Source organism: Aricia agestis, chromosome 13 (genome assembly GCF_905147365.1).
Source record: "Aricia agestis chromosome 13, ilAriAges1.1, whole genome shotgun sequence".
Classification (NCBI taxonomy): domain Eukaryota; kingdom Metazoa; phylum Arthropoda; class Insecta; order Lepidoptera; family Lycaenidae; genus Aricia; species Aricia agestis.
This window is the reverse complement of record NC_056418.1, coordinates 12,165,434-12,182,626: the sequence shown is the minus strand read 5'-3', so window position 1 is coordinate 12,182,626 and position 17,193 is coordinate 12,165,434. Positions and strand designations below refer to the sequence as shown.

Sequence of the window (17,193 nt, the reverse complement as noted above, 5' to 3'; positions counted from 1 at the left end):
ATTTGGATATTTTCCAACATTATCGACAGATTATTTACTTAATGCAAAAAATTAAACTAAAAAGGATAGAAAATATGGACCACAACTACAGCGTGATAAGGACAGATATTCGTGTGACATGTGTGTGCGGCGAGTAGGGAGTTATTGGGCATTCTGTCCCACCTCCGTTCGCTCGCGCGCGAGCTCACTTTGGTGGAGGTGGGACAGAATGCCCAATAACTCCTGTTCGTTTATGCACCTCTGTCCGCTCGCGCCCTCGCTCACTTTGGTGTGTCAGTGTGCCACTTACGTTTATGCATCAACTGATGGTAAATGAAATGACACGCTCATGACATGCACCTCTGTTCGCTCGCGCCCTCGCTCTCTTCGGTGTGTCAGAATACCCAATAACTTCTGTTCGTTCATGCATCAAGTGATCAAAAATCGCTTCTCATCGATGATTGGACGGCTGAAAAATCTAGAGAGCTATTATAGGAACATTGAATTTCGTATGTTTGAAGCTATCTGTTTATATGAGTCAACACACTGCATGATTATCATTTTGTCATAATCCACTAATCACAGTGGTCGATTGGATTAAACAGATATGAAATTTCTGAAACAAAAAGAATCACTTAAATTAGAATGTGTCTGTCCTGCAGTTAAAAATGAAGTTAAGCGACATGGAAATTTACTACCAAATACCATTCGCAGTATTGTTTGTGGTCCCTCAAACTGTGGGAAAACAAATTTAGTAATCAGTTTGTTACTACACCCGAATGGTCCACGATTCAGAAACCTTTATGTGTATTCAAAGTCTTTGTATCAACCTAAATACGTCTTTTTAGAAAAAGTATTGGAAAAAGTTGAGGATACATCGTATCACAAGTATAATCATAACAGTGAAATTTTAAGTCCACAAGAAGCCTTACCTAATTCTATCATAATATTTGACGATGTTGCATGCGAAAATCAAAATAATATACGTGATTATTTTGCTATGGGTCGTCACAAAAATATTGATTGCTTTTATCTTAACCAAACTTATACTAAAATACCGAAACAACTAGTAAGAGATAATGCCAATCTCATCATATTGTTTAAACAAGACGAGATTAATCTAAGACACATCTACGATGAACATGTAGGGTCTGATATGACGTGGTCGCAATTCCGTGAAATGTGTTCAACTGTGTGGAGTAAACCATACAGTTATGTGGTAATCAATAAGGATTGTGAACGAAATAATGGTTGTTACAGAATGAAATTTGATACATTTATAATAGTGGATTAATTTATTCTATAAAGCTTATACGTACCCCACTACGTAGTAGTATAACTTGAGACATCAATCAGAGTAGAATTCTTAACATGGAGCGGAATCTTAAGGAACAAATTGTGAAATCAGCGTCTGCAGTGAAAAGAAAGGTAGAAATGATAAAAAATACTAAAAACACAAATGACATGGCACTGGAGACGATATTTCAACCGATCGTCAGTCCGCTAAAATTATTAGCAAGCAAAACTGAAAAAAAACGTCATGAAGAAGACGTGGAAGAATCTTCAAATCGTTCACATGAAAAATTTGAAGAATCTGAGACGGATCTTGATGATGAAGAAAATTCAGATAATGACGACTTTAGTTCTAAAACACCTGACAAAACGCTTACTACATCACCTTCTGAGGATAATGATATCCATGAGAACTCATTTAAATCTATTCAATCATCACCGAGTATCGCAAACGATTCTTTGTCTTGGTCTGTATCGTCTGAAGCGCTGAAAGAAGATATACCATATGGAGTAAGAAGTGAACGAGGAAAACTTTGGCTAGGCAAAACCCGTTTACATGATGATGGAAAAGTTCTGAAAATTAGAAGCCGCTCTTTAAAAAAAACTTCTGGTCTGGCAGAATTGTTGTACAAAAAAAAACCTAATTTAGATATTATTACAGAGGAAGACTTACAAAATTATAAATTGCTACTCATCGACACAAATGCACATAAACGTAACTGGAAACCATCGAACCAAATAAATGGTAATAAAGGGTTCAAATATACTCACGTGATAAAGCCACTATTTAAATTCGCTAGAAATAATACCAGTAGCGTAGAAAGTCTTCAGCGAGGTGAAGGAATCAACATTTTGAAAGAAGTTAAGAAAGACACTGATTTAGTATACTGGAATGATCCTAATGAGTTAGTTGAGAGACTAAAAATATTACTTGCATCTCGGGCAGCTGGTAATACGGGATTAGATAATGAAGTTAATGCCATACTTGAAGAAATGAAGGAAGCTGGTATCATTAAAAAAATGAAATATATAAGGCTGCCATCAGGAAAATTTAGCAGTTCTATTACACTGCAGAACCCAGCAAGACGGCAATGAATATAGACAAATTTGGTCATCACGTTCATAAGCGTTTACGATTATCTGAATTTTCTGAAATTCTTAGCGATACATTGGTAAGGTCCGATACAGGGGAATTCGATTTAAAGTCATCGAAATTAAAAGGGGTGCAAATTCCAGAAAAAGACGACGAGGCTGTGAATAAAGAATACGTAGATAAAAGTGTCCAAGCCCTTAAAAATGAAATGATGAAAATCCAAAGTAATGTCAGAAACTTTCTTCATAGTTTAGAAAAAATTACTACTACAAATTTTAGTAAAATCTACTACACAAAACAAGAAATCGATAACATGATTGCAGCAAAATCTGTTCAGAATGAGTAAACAAGATATAGTGAATGAACTACACAAAGGAGCGAGACGAAACTTCGCTCGTCGACATACAGTCATTAAAGGTCTGGATGATTTATGGCAAGCTGACCTAGTGGACTTACAAAAATATTCGTCGATTAATAAAGGATTTAAATATGTTCTCATAGTAATTGATGTTTTATCAAAATACGTGTGGGTTAGACCGTTAAAATCAAAATCTAAAAAATTTGTATCAAGTGCTATGTGCAGTATATTATCAGAATCCACACGAAAACCTAAAAACTTACAAACAGATCTAGGTAAAGAGTTTTATAATGATTCTTTTAAGCATTTAATGAAAACTTATAACATAAATCATTATTCCACATGTTCTGTAAAAAAAGCTTCTATCGTCGAACGAGTGATAAGAACTATAAAATTACGTCTTTACAAATTATTTAGTTTATGTGGAAAATATGAATGGTATAAAAATAATTTGAAGTCCGTTGTGCAGAATTATAACAATACTCTGCACCGCATTACAAAACATAAACCAATAGACGTTAACAGTTCAAATCAAAATACAGTTCGATTGAATATTATCAAAAGCCAACAGCCAAAAAAAGTACGCAAAGAATCGTCTTTTCGAGTTGGCGATTTTGTTCGTATAAGTAAATACAAAGGAGATTTTTATAAAGGCTACACCCCTAATTGGTCAACGGAAATATTTCGCATCATAAAAGTCAACGAAACTAGTCCTCAAACGTATCAATTACAAGACAAACATAAACAATACATTGTTGGTTGTTTTTATGGAAAAGAATTACAAAAAACTAAATTTCCTGATATTTATCTTATCGAAAAAGTTCTAAAGAAAAAAGGCAACAAACTTTTTGTGAAGTGGTTAGGATTGAGTGCCGAAGAAAACAGTTGGATAGATAAAAGTGAATTAGTTATTTAGATATATAAAGCACATAATCAGTGCTATATCACAATACATACTTATCAATGAAGGAAGGTAGTGGTGTAATCAATAACTTGATAGACCATTTACCGTTTGAGTTGCATTTACCTGGATATCAATTTTGCGGTCCTGGGACGAAACTTCAAAAACGAATACTACAAGGCGATCGAGGAGTTAACAAATTGGATGAAGCTTGCATGCATCACGATATTGCTTATATAAATAAAGATCCTAGTGCTCGACGTAAAGCTGATTTAGAACTTTTGAGTATGGCAAAGAAGAGGTTGAAATCAAAAGATGCTGGTAAGGGAGAAAAGATTGCCTCGTGGATAGTAAAAAATGCTATGAAAACAAAAATCAGAGCTGGAAGTGGTATTAAATCATTTAAGAAAGGTATTAAAAAAATACATGCCCATTTAAAAAAACTTAAATCCAAGGATCATCACTCTGCTATAAAATATGCGTATGCAGCTGCGAAAAAACTGTTCAGCAAAAAGAAAGGAATATGTTTACCACGTATAATTCCACTTCCAAAATGTGGTGGACTTTTACCGCTTATTCCTATTTTTGCGGGATTGTCGGCGTTAGGTTCATTAGCTGGAGGTGCGGCAGGTATAGCCAAAGCCGTAAACGATTCTAAAGCGGCACAAAAGAGTCTCCAAGAATCTGAAAGACACAACAGAATGATGGAAGTGGTCGCTCTTGGAAAAGGATTATATATTAAACCTCATAAAAAAGGAGCAGGGTTATATTTGAACCCATCAAAAAACTAATTAGGCGGCTGCCCAGGCGTGCGCTCACGAATTTAGACATATTGGAGTATGCTAGTGATATTCCATACTTTCGCGGCGTTTACATGAGAGATAAGTTGCCTTTAAAACCTAGAAAAATAGAATGTGGAATTGTAAATTTAGATAGTAACGTGAATCCTGGCACACATTGGGTAGCCTATGTAAAACAAAACAGCTACGTAGAATACTATGATAGCTTTGGTAATTTAAAACCACCATTAGAACTGATGAAATATATGTATAATTTGCCCATAAACTATAATTATAACAGACATCAAGCATTTGGAACAACAAACTGTGGTCATCTATGTATTAAATTTTTAAAAAAATATTGGAAGAAACATTTAAATAATATTAAAAATAAATAAACGTGTCAGTATCAAAATGTCTTTCACTGTATCTATAACCGGGAGCGGAGCCTCTTTGACGACAAACTATTCTCCGACGTTGGAACTTCTTGGAGACTATGAATGTGGTCTTTTGCACTTTTCAACTTTCAACTCTATACCTAATATTGATGGACGAAACAACAAGTTTTATTACGGTGATAATGAAATGATCGAAATTCCTGAAGGGTCCTACGAGCTTCAAGATATTTGTGATTATTTGAAAACTAACATAAAAAATACACTGCTTAAACTAAGATGCAATAATAACACATTGAAAACAAATATATTTTGTTCTAAAGACGTTCATTTTAATAAAGATGATTCAATTGGCAACATACTAGGCTTTGGAATGGAAACAATAAAAGCTAATATAAGCACTGATTCACAGTATCCTGTCAGCATTCTATCAACAACTATCGTGAGGATTGAATGTGATGTAGTTAGTGGTTCATTTGTGAACGGAAAAGCAAGCCATATTATTTACGAATTTGTACCTAATGTACCTCCTGGTTATCGAATAATAGAAATACCAAAAAATTTAATTTATTTTCCAGTCAATCAAACTTCTATTAGTTCCATCAATATACGACTGTTAGACGCTGATAACAAAGAAATAAATTTACGAGGTGAAGAGGTACAATTGTATTTACATTTTAGAAAAAAATGATAAATTTTCATAAAACCCCTGCCATATCAAATGTCCAAGTCAGTCCTAAAAGATCTTCTCACAAAGACACACGACAGCAGTTAAAAAAGAAGCTTACCAAAAGCAATAAAGAATACCTCAAGCTAATTGGTTTAATAAAATGAATATTTTAAACATATCTCAACAAACCTCATACGACAACAGCATCGAAAGTTTTGAGTATCATTCGTACAGACCGTATGTAACAAGTTTCAACAAGAATGATGAAATACGAATCCCCATCAATCAACAAGACCTATATGTGCTGCCTTCGCTCAGCAGTTTGTATATCGAAGGCAAAGTAATTGTCTACAACAGGACAACTAAAGAAAAGGTTTCAAATGTACATTTCGTTAATAATCCAGCGTTATTTCTATTTCAAGACATAAGATATGAATTAAATGGAGTAGAAATAGATAAAATAAAAAACGCAGGTGTAACTACGACCATAAAGTCTTATCTGTCCTTAAATGAAAACGAATCAAAATATGCTCGAGTTTGGGGGTGGTCGCCAGAAGGTATAAATAATACAAGTGGTGGAGAATTTTCTGTATCCATTCCTCTAAACAAGATTTTAGGATTTGCGGAAGATTATGAAAAAATTATCATTAACTGCAAACATGAGTTAGTGTTGCTTAGATGTAACACTAACCTTAATGCAATCAAGTTGAAAACAGGAGAAGTTTTGGAAGATATTGTTATAAGTAAAATTATCTGGAGAGTACCTCATATTAAAGTATCTGACCGCGAAAGAATAAATTTACTAAAACAATTAGAAAAAGATCGAGCTATTCCATTAGCATATCGTAACTGGGATTTATACGAGTATCCATTATTACCCAAAACTCGTAAACATACTTGGTCCATTAAAACTTCATCTCAAATAGAAAAACCGCGATTTGTTGTATTAGCTTTACAAACCAACCGCAAAAACAACAGTGAATTGTCGATGGCGGAGTTTGATCACTGTCACGTACGTGATGTGAGAGTGTTTTTAAATTCGTCATACTATCCATATGAGGGATTAAACGTCAGTTTTACAGAAGACAAATTTACTTTATTATACGAACAGTATGCCAGATTTCAACAGTCGTATCACGGACGTCGGTCAGAGCCGTTGATGAGTTTGAAAGAATTCAGAGACGTTGCTCCCTTATTCGTTATCGACTGTTCGCGACAGCACGAAACGTTAAAAGGCTCAATCGACGTGAGAGTAGAAATCGAAACAGACCAAGAAATACCTGATCAGACAGCTGCATATTGTCTGATTTTAAACGACTGCATATTTGAGTATAAGCCTTTGAGTAATATCGTTAAGAAAATATCATGAATAGTAATACAATAATCGTTGACTTACAAGGATTTAAAAATAATAATAACGACTTTTTAGTAAAAGAATTATGTATAGCCACTCGACAGCATACACATACATTTTATGTTAAACCACCATACCCATTCTCAGCGCTAACTGATGATGAAAAAAAGAATGTTCGGTGGTTAGAAAGAAATAGAGGGTTTCGATGGAGCGAAGGCTATATCGATTACAGAGAATTCAGAAGAATTATTAAACCTTACTTAAAAGACCGAAACATTATCGTAAAAGGTGAAGAGAAAGTGAAATGGGTGAAAGAACTGTGTGATCATAATAATATTGTAGATATAAGTTACAAAGACATTCCAAGATTTAACATTCTGTACGATCTGTATTGTAAGGAAGAATCGTATAACTGTTTTATTCATAAGAAGTATTGTGCCTTAAAAAATGTATTATGTTTAAAAAAATGGTGTTTAGAAAATAATGTACACTTTCAATAAAAAATAACTTATATTTATTGCTTTTTATTTAAATAATTAAAGTTGAATGAAATAGAAATAAAACAAATATATTCACATCACACATACAATTTATTTAAGCAATAATTACGTACACATTAATTTACAAAACAAACCCTAACTTATATTATTTTCATACAAATTATATATCTTGCAATTTTATCGACTTATTCATTCTAAAGTCTATTGCGACCCTACAGCTAAAACAAATACTTAATACCAAAGTAAACTAAAACCAACTCGTATAACTGTAATTACATATTTTTTTTTATATATTACTGACTAACTTCTCGGTTTGGTCCATTATTTCATCACCGTTTTCATTCACAACATATTGTGCGGATAACAAAAAATTATCATCGTCTATACTGTCACAATGTTGCTGGGATCCATCTAAATCAAACACTGAGATCTTTATCAGACGGAAACCTTTTTTGGGAACGCTGTTTATCACAAACGAATGAACTGGGATATTATGTAGTTTACTTAGTGCACTTTTAGAAACACATTTTTTTCTTAATTTTGCTGGACGACGTTCCCGAATCTCAGCGTTCGGCTTTTGCTGAGCTTTCATTTTTAAAAACTCTTCAGTAAATCCTTCCAAAGGATCTTGAGCATACTGGAAAGTATCCCCATATTCATGTCGGTAGACATTGTCTTCGGATGTAGCAGTCAAATCTTCTACGCGTTCCATTATCTGTAAAAAAAGAAAATATTTAACACCAAATCAGCAATCTTTGGAATTAACGATTATTTTTTAAATGTATTTTAATGACTTAAATCAATAATAAATCAACTTACCGTTGTGTAGTCAGGTCCAAGACTCTATTACCAAAAAATACGTAAATTATGTACACGTGAGTAACTATAATATAAGTTAAGTTTTGTTTTGTAAATTATGTAGACGTGAGTAACTAATTACAGTGCTTATCGACGCAAGAATGAATACTAAAACAAAGTCTTCACATTATTATAGTGATTGCATCATGTAGGTGGCATTATTATGAATGAGGACTCATGTTACAAACAGTACCGCGCGCTCATATATACGTAGCGTAGGTTGTACTACCTGTAGCCCTAGCATGGCCACCAGTAGAAACGCGAAAGTATAGACAAACTGTGGACTTGAGGTGCCATTCCGATTTTTAACGCGACTAATTGCGACCGACAAAAATTCAATTATAATGCCACTTTATGACAGATTATAGCCTATGTCATAAAGTAGGATATTATTTGAATTTTTAGGACTATAGTCTGTCATAAAGTGGCATTTTAATTGAATTTTTCGGAACGAAAAAAGATCGGAATGACACCTCAAGTCCACAGTTTGTCTATACTTTCGTATTTGTACTGGCGGCCATGCTAGGGATATTGGCATGCGCGCGTGTGGATTCAGATTACTCAAGTAAAGCATGTTTCAACTTGATAAAACTTTACGTTACTTGAATTTAGCATCAGCCTGCAGGTTTGCTTGCAAAATCTATGTAGTTGAGAAATAATAAATAAAACAAATTTATTTAGTAAATGATATTTTATTTCTAAATCTACATAATATACATACTAAATACACAGGTTATGCTAAGAAAGTAAATAATACAAAGAATTTCTTAATTAGGTACAGCTTATTAAATCTAGTTAAAAGTTAAATATACTAGTATGTCCCCATGATTTAGTTGAAATTTTATCTTTAGATATGACTCTCTTGTCATCATCACCAGACAGAGCAACTTTCTTCACAGCACATGTGTACAACTCGTGTTTTATTGACTTAAATAAAACATTTGTTTTATGAACAATGTTGCCTTCGTACAGAGTTTTTTGGTAATCAGTAACATTGAAATTGCTGACAATATTTTTCTTAATTCCTTTCGCTTTTTTGATTGTGCTATTTATGGTTTTAATACAATATAACTTTGAACGAAGGCCTACAAATTCACTTATGATTTTACCCGCCATTTCATCCTTGAACAAACCAGGAACTTTTTTATTTTGAATGGGTAAATCATATTGATTAGTATTACAAAAATTACTAGTATCAAAGTAAGGCAAAAAATGTTTTTTTATGTCATCATAAAAATCATGGGTCCGTATATGATATACAAAACTATCAGTGTCCGTGTAACACATCTGTACATTATTTTTATAAAAAGGTTTAATAACAGAGTAATGAAAGTTATACATATGACTTTTTGACAATTCTAGTACGGTAAAACCAATGTATATTGGTTTATCCAAAATTATTTGATCAGAGTTTAATTGTACCGCAACTAGATTTTCACTAAAAATTGTCACGCTATGGAAATTTGGACGAGCGATAAGCTTTTGTGCACATTGCCTTTTCTTAGTCACATTATTATTATCAACCCACTGATTAACTAAATGCACATTGACCCTCTTCTCATTATTTTCTAAAGTTTTTCCAAACACACTGTTATTCAAGAGTTTGAAAAAGTCTTGTTCAAATGTTGAGGAACTTTTTTGTCTCAGAGCAGTATTCAAATCAATGTATTGTTTCAAATACGGGCTTTGTCGAAAACTAATCACTCGATGAATTTTCTTTAATATTAAACCATGTTTTAAACATGTTTGCAAGTGAATGTAATGTATAACATACTTAAATTTATCATATAAATTTGGAACTAGTTTGAAAGTTTTCCCCCCGGGTGGAATGCATTTTTCAGAACAAAATGGTAAATCATTATGTAAGTTATGTAAATGTTTAGGATATTGTAAATCCACTTCTAGAATATAACCACACTCTGCATCAATCGGTATTTCGGTTACATTTAATTTGTTGATTTCTTGTTCATTGAGAAATCTGAAATCTGATAATGGTAAATATTGACACATACTATATCCATATAAATTATTACAATCAATATAAGTGACGTAGGAAGGAGATTCTGATGGTTTGTAATTTTCTAAGTAAGGATTATTTGCTTTTGCATGTCTATGAGAGCACAGACATACTCCTCCCCTGATACCACTCTGTAACATGCGCACCATCGACAAGTCATCGATAAGTTCCAATTGTATTCCTGTTTTTAATAACATCGCATCAAAAGATAAACTGGGTGCTGTTAAGTAAAAAGCTGGGTCTAATTGATAGTGTTGCTTGCAAGTCTGTCTAAAATTTTCAAAGATATCTGCCAGTAAAAGCACATCAGTTTTTAGATATAAATCCGTATAACTACCTAAATCTTTGATTTGAAATGTTGACCAAATTAAGCACGCGTGCTGGTAATCCTCATCAGAAATATCATGATCAGTTAGGGAACTATAAAAGCATTCTTTTGGGGGTAGACTTTTTTCGTCATACCGCTTCCACGAGTTCATATATTCGTATGGATAAATGCCTTTACGAGTGAGTAACTGAAATTCATCTTCATCGGGGAAATGATTTTGTAAGTTTTTAAACATTTCCGGTTTTAATGTCTCTGACAATTTACTTAAGCTTGTTCCCAAAAACTTAAATGAATCCACGAATCGAAGTTGAAAAAACTGATTATTCGTAACTGGTACAAATTTGGTAAATGAGATGTAGTTTTCTTTTGTTTTAGGTATTATTTTAATATTACCAGGAACCTCACCTAACGCTTTTATAAAAAGATGACAATCATAACCAGCTAAGTTATGAAAAAAAATGGGGACGAATGAAGGGCGTTTATACTGTAAATTACAAAACGGATGCGCAGCTCCGCGGTAACGACCAGTAACGTGGCAATGGTCACGGACTTTGTCCGAAAAAATAAAATTTTCACAAATATGACAACGTGTGGCATTATCAAAATCAGACTTATCCGCCGTAGAAAATATCATAGGGACTGGTGTACTAAGTATATCAAATATTTTTTGTACGTCTTTAAGAATCGAATCTACAAACTGCTTATCACAACCAGGTCCTCGATATGATACGTACCGATTGTAACTAGGGTCATCACGACAAACAATATAATAACCAAAAGCTATAGGTAAATGTTGGTGCAATGTAGTCGTATTTTTGCTAGAAGAACAGTTAGCTTCAGTATTGGTTTGTAGCATCGACTCAAAATCTGCGTAAATACAAAAAGGCATGTTTTGTTTTCGAGCATAGTTTTTAAATTTAATTACTGAGCCCTTATTTGGGAGGACAGTTACAACGCCTCCACATAAATGGTTTTCAACTTCTTTAGAAGTACTGAAAAATATCAAGCACAAATCACAGAAGTACAATTTGCTGTGATGAGATGTAACTTGGCTTCTAAACAGTCTAGAAGGTTCTTTGATCAAACAATAATGAGAAGTGTTATTATTTTCTAGATACAACAAATGTATAATTTTCTCGTTGCATGTTTTATTAATGTCTGATTTATACAACGGCCCAACAATAGTTTTACTTTTTTTTAAACCATAAATTATGAACTTAATATTAGGATTATTTTTTTCAAAAATTTTAATGTCATGGAAAGTTACAGGAAAAAACATTCCATTTATATTAAATAATTCACGAAAATTAGGATATGATGAAATTCTTTCAGGGTGATTTTTAGCTGGATATAAGGCTGCTGTCACACTCCATAGAAAGCAATGCTGATCTTTATTCATAATATTTAAACACGCCTTTTTAGCCTGAATTGATTTGGGTAAACTGATAAAACTCGAACCGCTAAGTGGTTGATATTTATTGATATTAATCTCAATGTATAAATTATTTAAAAATGTCCACCCACTGTCACGATCCTCAAATTCCTCTATACTAGTTTTTAAATAACTAACTGTTTCCAAATATATTTTTTCAAAATCATAATTACTATGTAATATTTTATTCTTGGTTCCAAAAGATTTTATTTCTTGTGAATTATTGTTGAACTTCAAAAACGTCCCAAATAGTTCGAAATTAACCTTAACACATGAATGTTTAATAAGGTTTTCATCTAAAAGAGATTTTAACTTGTTACGAATTTCGAAAAAAAATATATCTACTGAAGCTAACTGAAGTTGATCAAGAGGTAATATCTTATAAGTTACAATACGATTACGAAATGCAGAGCTGACGATTTCTACACCATCACTGTATTCTATTGTCTTACTACTTTTTCTATGTGAATTACTTCGCAAATGACCTACCCATGATTTACTATGTACAGATACGTTACACGTCGTACAGAAAGGCATTTTTTTATATTAAAAAAGGCAATGCTATCAAAACAATAATACAGTAACCGATATTAATGTAAAAAAAAATAAAAAGGTTATAAATCTATTCTAGTATAATAAAAAGAAAATTAATATCTACTATAAATTGATTAACTGTAAACCTACTTAGTAAATTTTATTTTTTGTCACTGTAATGGACGGGCTCTGACTCCTCAAACTCGGTAAAAGCTTGTCCTAAGAAGCCTTGCAGTGCCTCCCAAGACGATGATGACTCGTCGCACTGGAGCTTCACACTTACCAGCGCCGTCTTGTATCGCACATTAGCAGCGTGAGACACGTAGTCCGATTTTTTGTAGATCTTGAGGTCCACAAAATATTCGCCACCGGTCTTCGCAGTCCGACGAGACGTTCCCGTAGAAACTCGGCTGGAGAAGCTTGATATTATTTCCCCGCCACGAGATTTGGGTTCACTGCAACTAGCTTCCTCAGCCCGCAAGATATTGAATAAGTCCGGTCTCCTTGTTCTGTAAAAATACAAAATTAACATATCATTAAAATACAATAATCGAGAAAAAATATTAGCAAAAAAACAAACAAAATAGGAATAAGTGTATTGCACATTCACTTTTGACTGTAAACAATTAGGTGCCTAGTTTTATCAGACTTCAACAGGATACTGAACTAAGTTTTGATAAATAATAAAAAGTAGGAAATCATTGTATGCAAACTGAATTATGGTGGTTGGGACTGTGTTGACTATTACAGACACTTTGTAAGTAATTAAAAACCAGCAGAATCAGAAATAGAATTTCAGCAAACGTAAAGTATATAATAATCGAACTTACCGTGTAGTTATAACTTCGTGCGGCGAGGAGTATTTTCGCTTTCGTTGAGCACTTTTGTCTGATGAGGTGCGGGTCAACTCCAGCGGAGGCGATGAGTCGCGTTGCTTTTCGGGGCCGGCCTTGCGTTTGCTGCTTGACGCCTTTGACTTCTTTTTCGGTGCTACCGACACCACAGATGGGGCCTCAAACTCTGAATCGGACCTATTAAAGAAGAAATATAAATTATTTTCCCATCTTGATGAATTAATCACAAAAAAGAATAATAATATTAATTCTATACTCACTGACATTTTATATTCTTTTATTTCTCGTTGAAATTGAAGACTGGTGCGAAGCCACTTGAAAAATTGTGACTTGTTCCAACGTGCATCGCCTTTTATGTTGGAAAAAGGTCTTTGTCATCAAAAATGTGTAAAAGTTATCAAGCGCGAGTTGATACGTATGTGCGTATGTTTGTCCGTTTTAATGTTATATAATTTTGCTTGATTTTAAATAACAATTACTTAATAATAATTAATCCGTTTTTCGTTTAATTAATGTTTAGTAAAGTTTTTTATTTATTGTTATTTATTCTACATAATATAGTTTATTCTACATTTTTAGGAAATATACTAATATTAATTATATATTATAAGCAATTCTTAGTTGTTTACTAACGTTATATGGAATGTAAATTTTCTGAAATAAATGGTTTGATTTGATTTGACTGATCATGCATCCAAATTTTCAAAATCTAGATAAGTATCTTTATACATCTGTGCATTTTTTTAAGCATGTTAAATGTTGCATACTTTTATAGCGAATTTAATCTTGAACCAATACCTAATTCCCAAGAAGAGATTAAATTAAATAAATTATTTTGTTTAAACAAGCAAGTAAATCCGAATATTTAATGTGTGTATGTGAATTGTGATAATATGGTAATTATGAAATATAAACGCTTCATAAACGTTATTTAAACTAATGATGCCTTAAGTACAACTTTCGACCTTATTATTGATCAATGTAGCTGAATATGGAATAAAATTGAATAAAGACGAATCTACGTGGCGCGCTCGCTGCGGCGTTTCATTGAAATGCTTTGTAATTGTATCTCTGCCGCTGTCCATAGTAGGGAGGCGAGCAAGCTAATTTTGTAGTTACTCGAGTGACATGGGGACCTAGTAGATTTCGTAGATTAAGTAATGAGGAGAAAAAAATATTATGACAGTGGGGCAATGACAAAATGCAGCTATTTAGAAGTTAAAAAAGTAATTATATATAAAAATTGTCTTAAAAGGGAATTTATTATTCAATTTAAGGAAACAAACATGTAATCGTCAAGCAGGATTAAAAAAATAAATCAAGAAGGCTTTGTTTTTTAAATATGGACTTTAATTTTTGAAAATTTCAAATCTTTATATCTTTCCCTTTACTTTAAGTGCTTTAAATAAAAGCTTATTTGGGGTCTACACAACGTTCTCTATTTTAATCTGACAATTTGATACTTAAAAATATTTTTTTTTAACGCCCCACTCAGATAAGCTGATTTCTATACCACGTTAACTAGAGACATGTGGGAAGCATACACAAGCTTAATATAATTAGCTTAATTAAATAAGCTGACGCGCTCGAGCAACTGCAGAAATCCTCTCTTCGGCTCCCCTACCGTAAAACGAGTGTTGGTTTTACAGTATGTATGTGTAATATTATATTCTTGTTTGACAGCTTGCACTTTTTTCCAGATCAGGGATGTGAACTAGAAGCGAGAACTCGATTAAAGAGATAATTTAAGAGGCGATCAGTTTTTACCCTATAAGTCCAATAAATTATAAATGAATATTGTGGGTAATAAACATGATTATTTTACCTCCAATCAAATTATGAAAATTATCATCCTTTAAATTCATTTACGCATATATAATATGCGTAACGACATCAATGTGACAATTATTTGTTTCAAAAATTATTTACAAGCACGGTCTATCGATGTTTATAATTCCTTATTTTACTTAGTTATGAATTTGACGCATGGTTTAATTTTTATTGGATAAATCTTATCGAATTTATTCATGTCTTACTGATTATTTGTATAACTATTAATTTGAATTATCGCAACACTATGTTGGGATGGATAACTTTACGTTTCAACACAGGAACATCGTGTGTGCATGTATTTGCGTGCGACTAATAGAGTTACCAACTTTTTTCTATCATATATAATACTTATTTATCATATATAGTTATCAACTTAAAAAGTATAGTAGATGACAAAAAAAGAAAAAATAAAATAATCACGTGGCACGCACACAATACAATACAACGTTTTTGGAATAAGATTCATTTTAGCTTGACTGCGTTGCTTTACGCAAAATATAGTAGTTTCGCCTACTATTTTTTAGAAATATAGTATTTGATCACTTAAAATAGTAGGATACTATAATATTATATAGTAGGTTTGACAACCCTAGCGACTCAGTCGTTCTGCAGTTCCTATGATTTCCCGTCTTGGCTGATGGCTCATTCATTTGCAACGCAGTGCGCAGAGGTATCATCGTGGTTTCAGCTCAGTACATCAAAAGTGTATGGGAAGATAAAGGAATAGTTAAAAGTAAGTGTAGTAGTTATTGTATTCATTATAGATTTAATTCATTACACAATTATTTAAGTTTTGATTTAAATTGATAATATTTTAGTTTTTGAAATAGATTCATTATTAATAAATAATATTAATAATGTATCAATGTAATAACATTGATACATTTTAAAATTAAATAATTACCAATATATTTATTCGTTACCCATCAAATATTTAAATCTAATGTGGTAGTCTTATTGAATAGTATTTTCCTAAATTAGCTTCATGATTTTATTGCATTAACTTTTTTACAGAGTAGGTATGGCAGGGATGAGTTATAAATTTAATTGAATAATGTAATATGATATAAATATCTTACCTTATTCATAAAACACTATTATACTTTTACGTGTGTTGTTTGATGGAAAAAAAAATATATATTTATTTTTTTAATTTTTTCAGATGCTTGAAAATTAGAGAAGTTCATCAAAAATCACAGCGGAACGCAGAAAAAGGATTAGACCAGGCATTATTTAATTGTAAGTAAATTTGAATCTAAATGTATCTAGTTTATTGAATGAGGTTTATGTAGTAGATACCATATTAGAGGTAATTATTTAATCAGAATAATAATTAATAACCGATAGTTATTTTAATAATAACAAATTTAAATATAAAAATTCATAATATATTTCCTGTAAAACTGTTATTGCATAATATAACGTTAAAATTTTCGAGATTATTTGAATGCCAATAAGTCAAAGAAACATAATTAATCCATAATTTTTAGATGAAACATTACTCAAACATCCTTAATCGTCGTCGTAGTTTTAAAGTACTCGTGACTCTAAATGGTGATTTTATGTAAGTGTGGATGTACATAACATTCGGTTTTCTTTTTCCAGATCGGATGATCAATGACGAAGAATTCTACATGACACAAACGAAGACATTATTTTGTTTATTTGTATAAATGCATAAAAAACTCGTGTTTAATTATTGATAAGATCCTAAATTCCTATCCCCTGAAATGTAAGCTTAAACATACTAAACATCATAGTGTGTTAGTATATTTAAGCCGAGGTATGTTTTTTGGTAAAAAAGTAGGTGATCTTACCATGGGCCGTAACCGATCACGAGTTAGGAGTATGATCGGTACGTGATCTTACCCACGGTAAATGGCACACTGACACACCGAAGTTAGCGAGGGCGTGAGCGAACAGAGGTGTATGTCATGAGCATGTCAATTCATTTACCATCAGTTGATGCATAAACGTAAGTGGCACACTGACACACCAAAGTGAGCGAGGGCGCG

The 17,193-nt window shown here is 32.5% G+C and overlaps 1 protein-coding gene and 2 long non-coding RNA genes across 5 annotated transcripts; 1 reads left to right on the top strand and 2 right to left on the bottom strand.

The window, feature by feature from the left end:
- Nucleotides 1-7,393: 7,393 nt before the first annotated feature.
- On the bottom strand, nucleotides 7,394-8,451 carry LOC121732864. Its single transcript, XR_006036448.1, has 2 exons — nucleotides 8,142-8,451; nucleotides 7,394-8,037 (listed from the first exon to the last, which is right to left on the bottom strand). It is a non-coding gene; the product is annotated as an uncharacterized LOC121732864 (long non-coding RNA).
- A 4,127-nt stretch (nucleotides 8,452-12,578) lies between these two features.
- On the bottom strand, nucleotides 12,579-13,786 carry LOC121732862. Of its 3 annotated transcripts, none has more exons than XM_042122855.1 (3): nucleotides 13,626-13,781; nucleotides 13,322-13,524; nucleotides 12,579-13,000 (listed from the first exon to the last, which is right to left on the bottom strand). In XM_042122855.1, the coding sequence occupies exons 1-3, from the start codon at nucleotides 13,689-13,691 to the stop codon at nucleotides 12,652-12,654; spliced, it is 618 nt and encodes a 205-aa protein (XP_041978789.1). In that variant the 5' UTR covers nucleotides 13,692-13,781; the 3' UTR covers nucleotides 12,579-12,651. The 3 variants fall into 3 exon arrangements, 2 of the variants coding, with proteins under 2 accessions (XP_041978789.1, XP_041978790.1); XM_042122856.1 differs by having other exon boundaries at nucleotides 12,580-13,000; nucleotides 13,322-13,522; nucleotides 13,610-13,779; XR_006036446.1 differs by having other exon boundaries at nucleotides 12,785-13,000; nucleotides 13,322-13,522; nucleotides 13,606-13,786.
- A 1,971-nt stretch (nucleotides 13,787-15,757) lies between these two features.
- Nucleotides 15,758-16,865, top strand: LOC121732863. Its single transcript, XR_006036447.1, has 3 exons — nucleotides 15,758-15,911; nucleotides 16,341-16,417; nucleotides 16,784-16,865. It is a non-coding gene; the product is annotated as an uncharacterized LOC121732863 (long non-coding RNA).
- The last annotated feature ends 328 nt before the right edge of the window (nucleotides 16,866-17,193 follow it).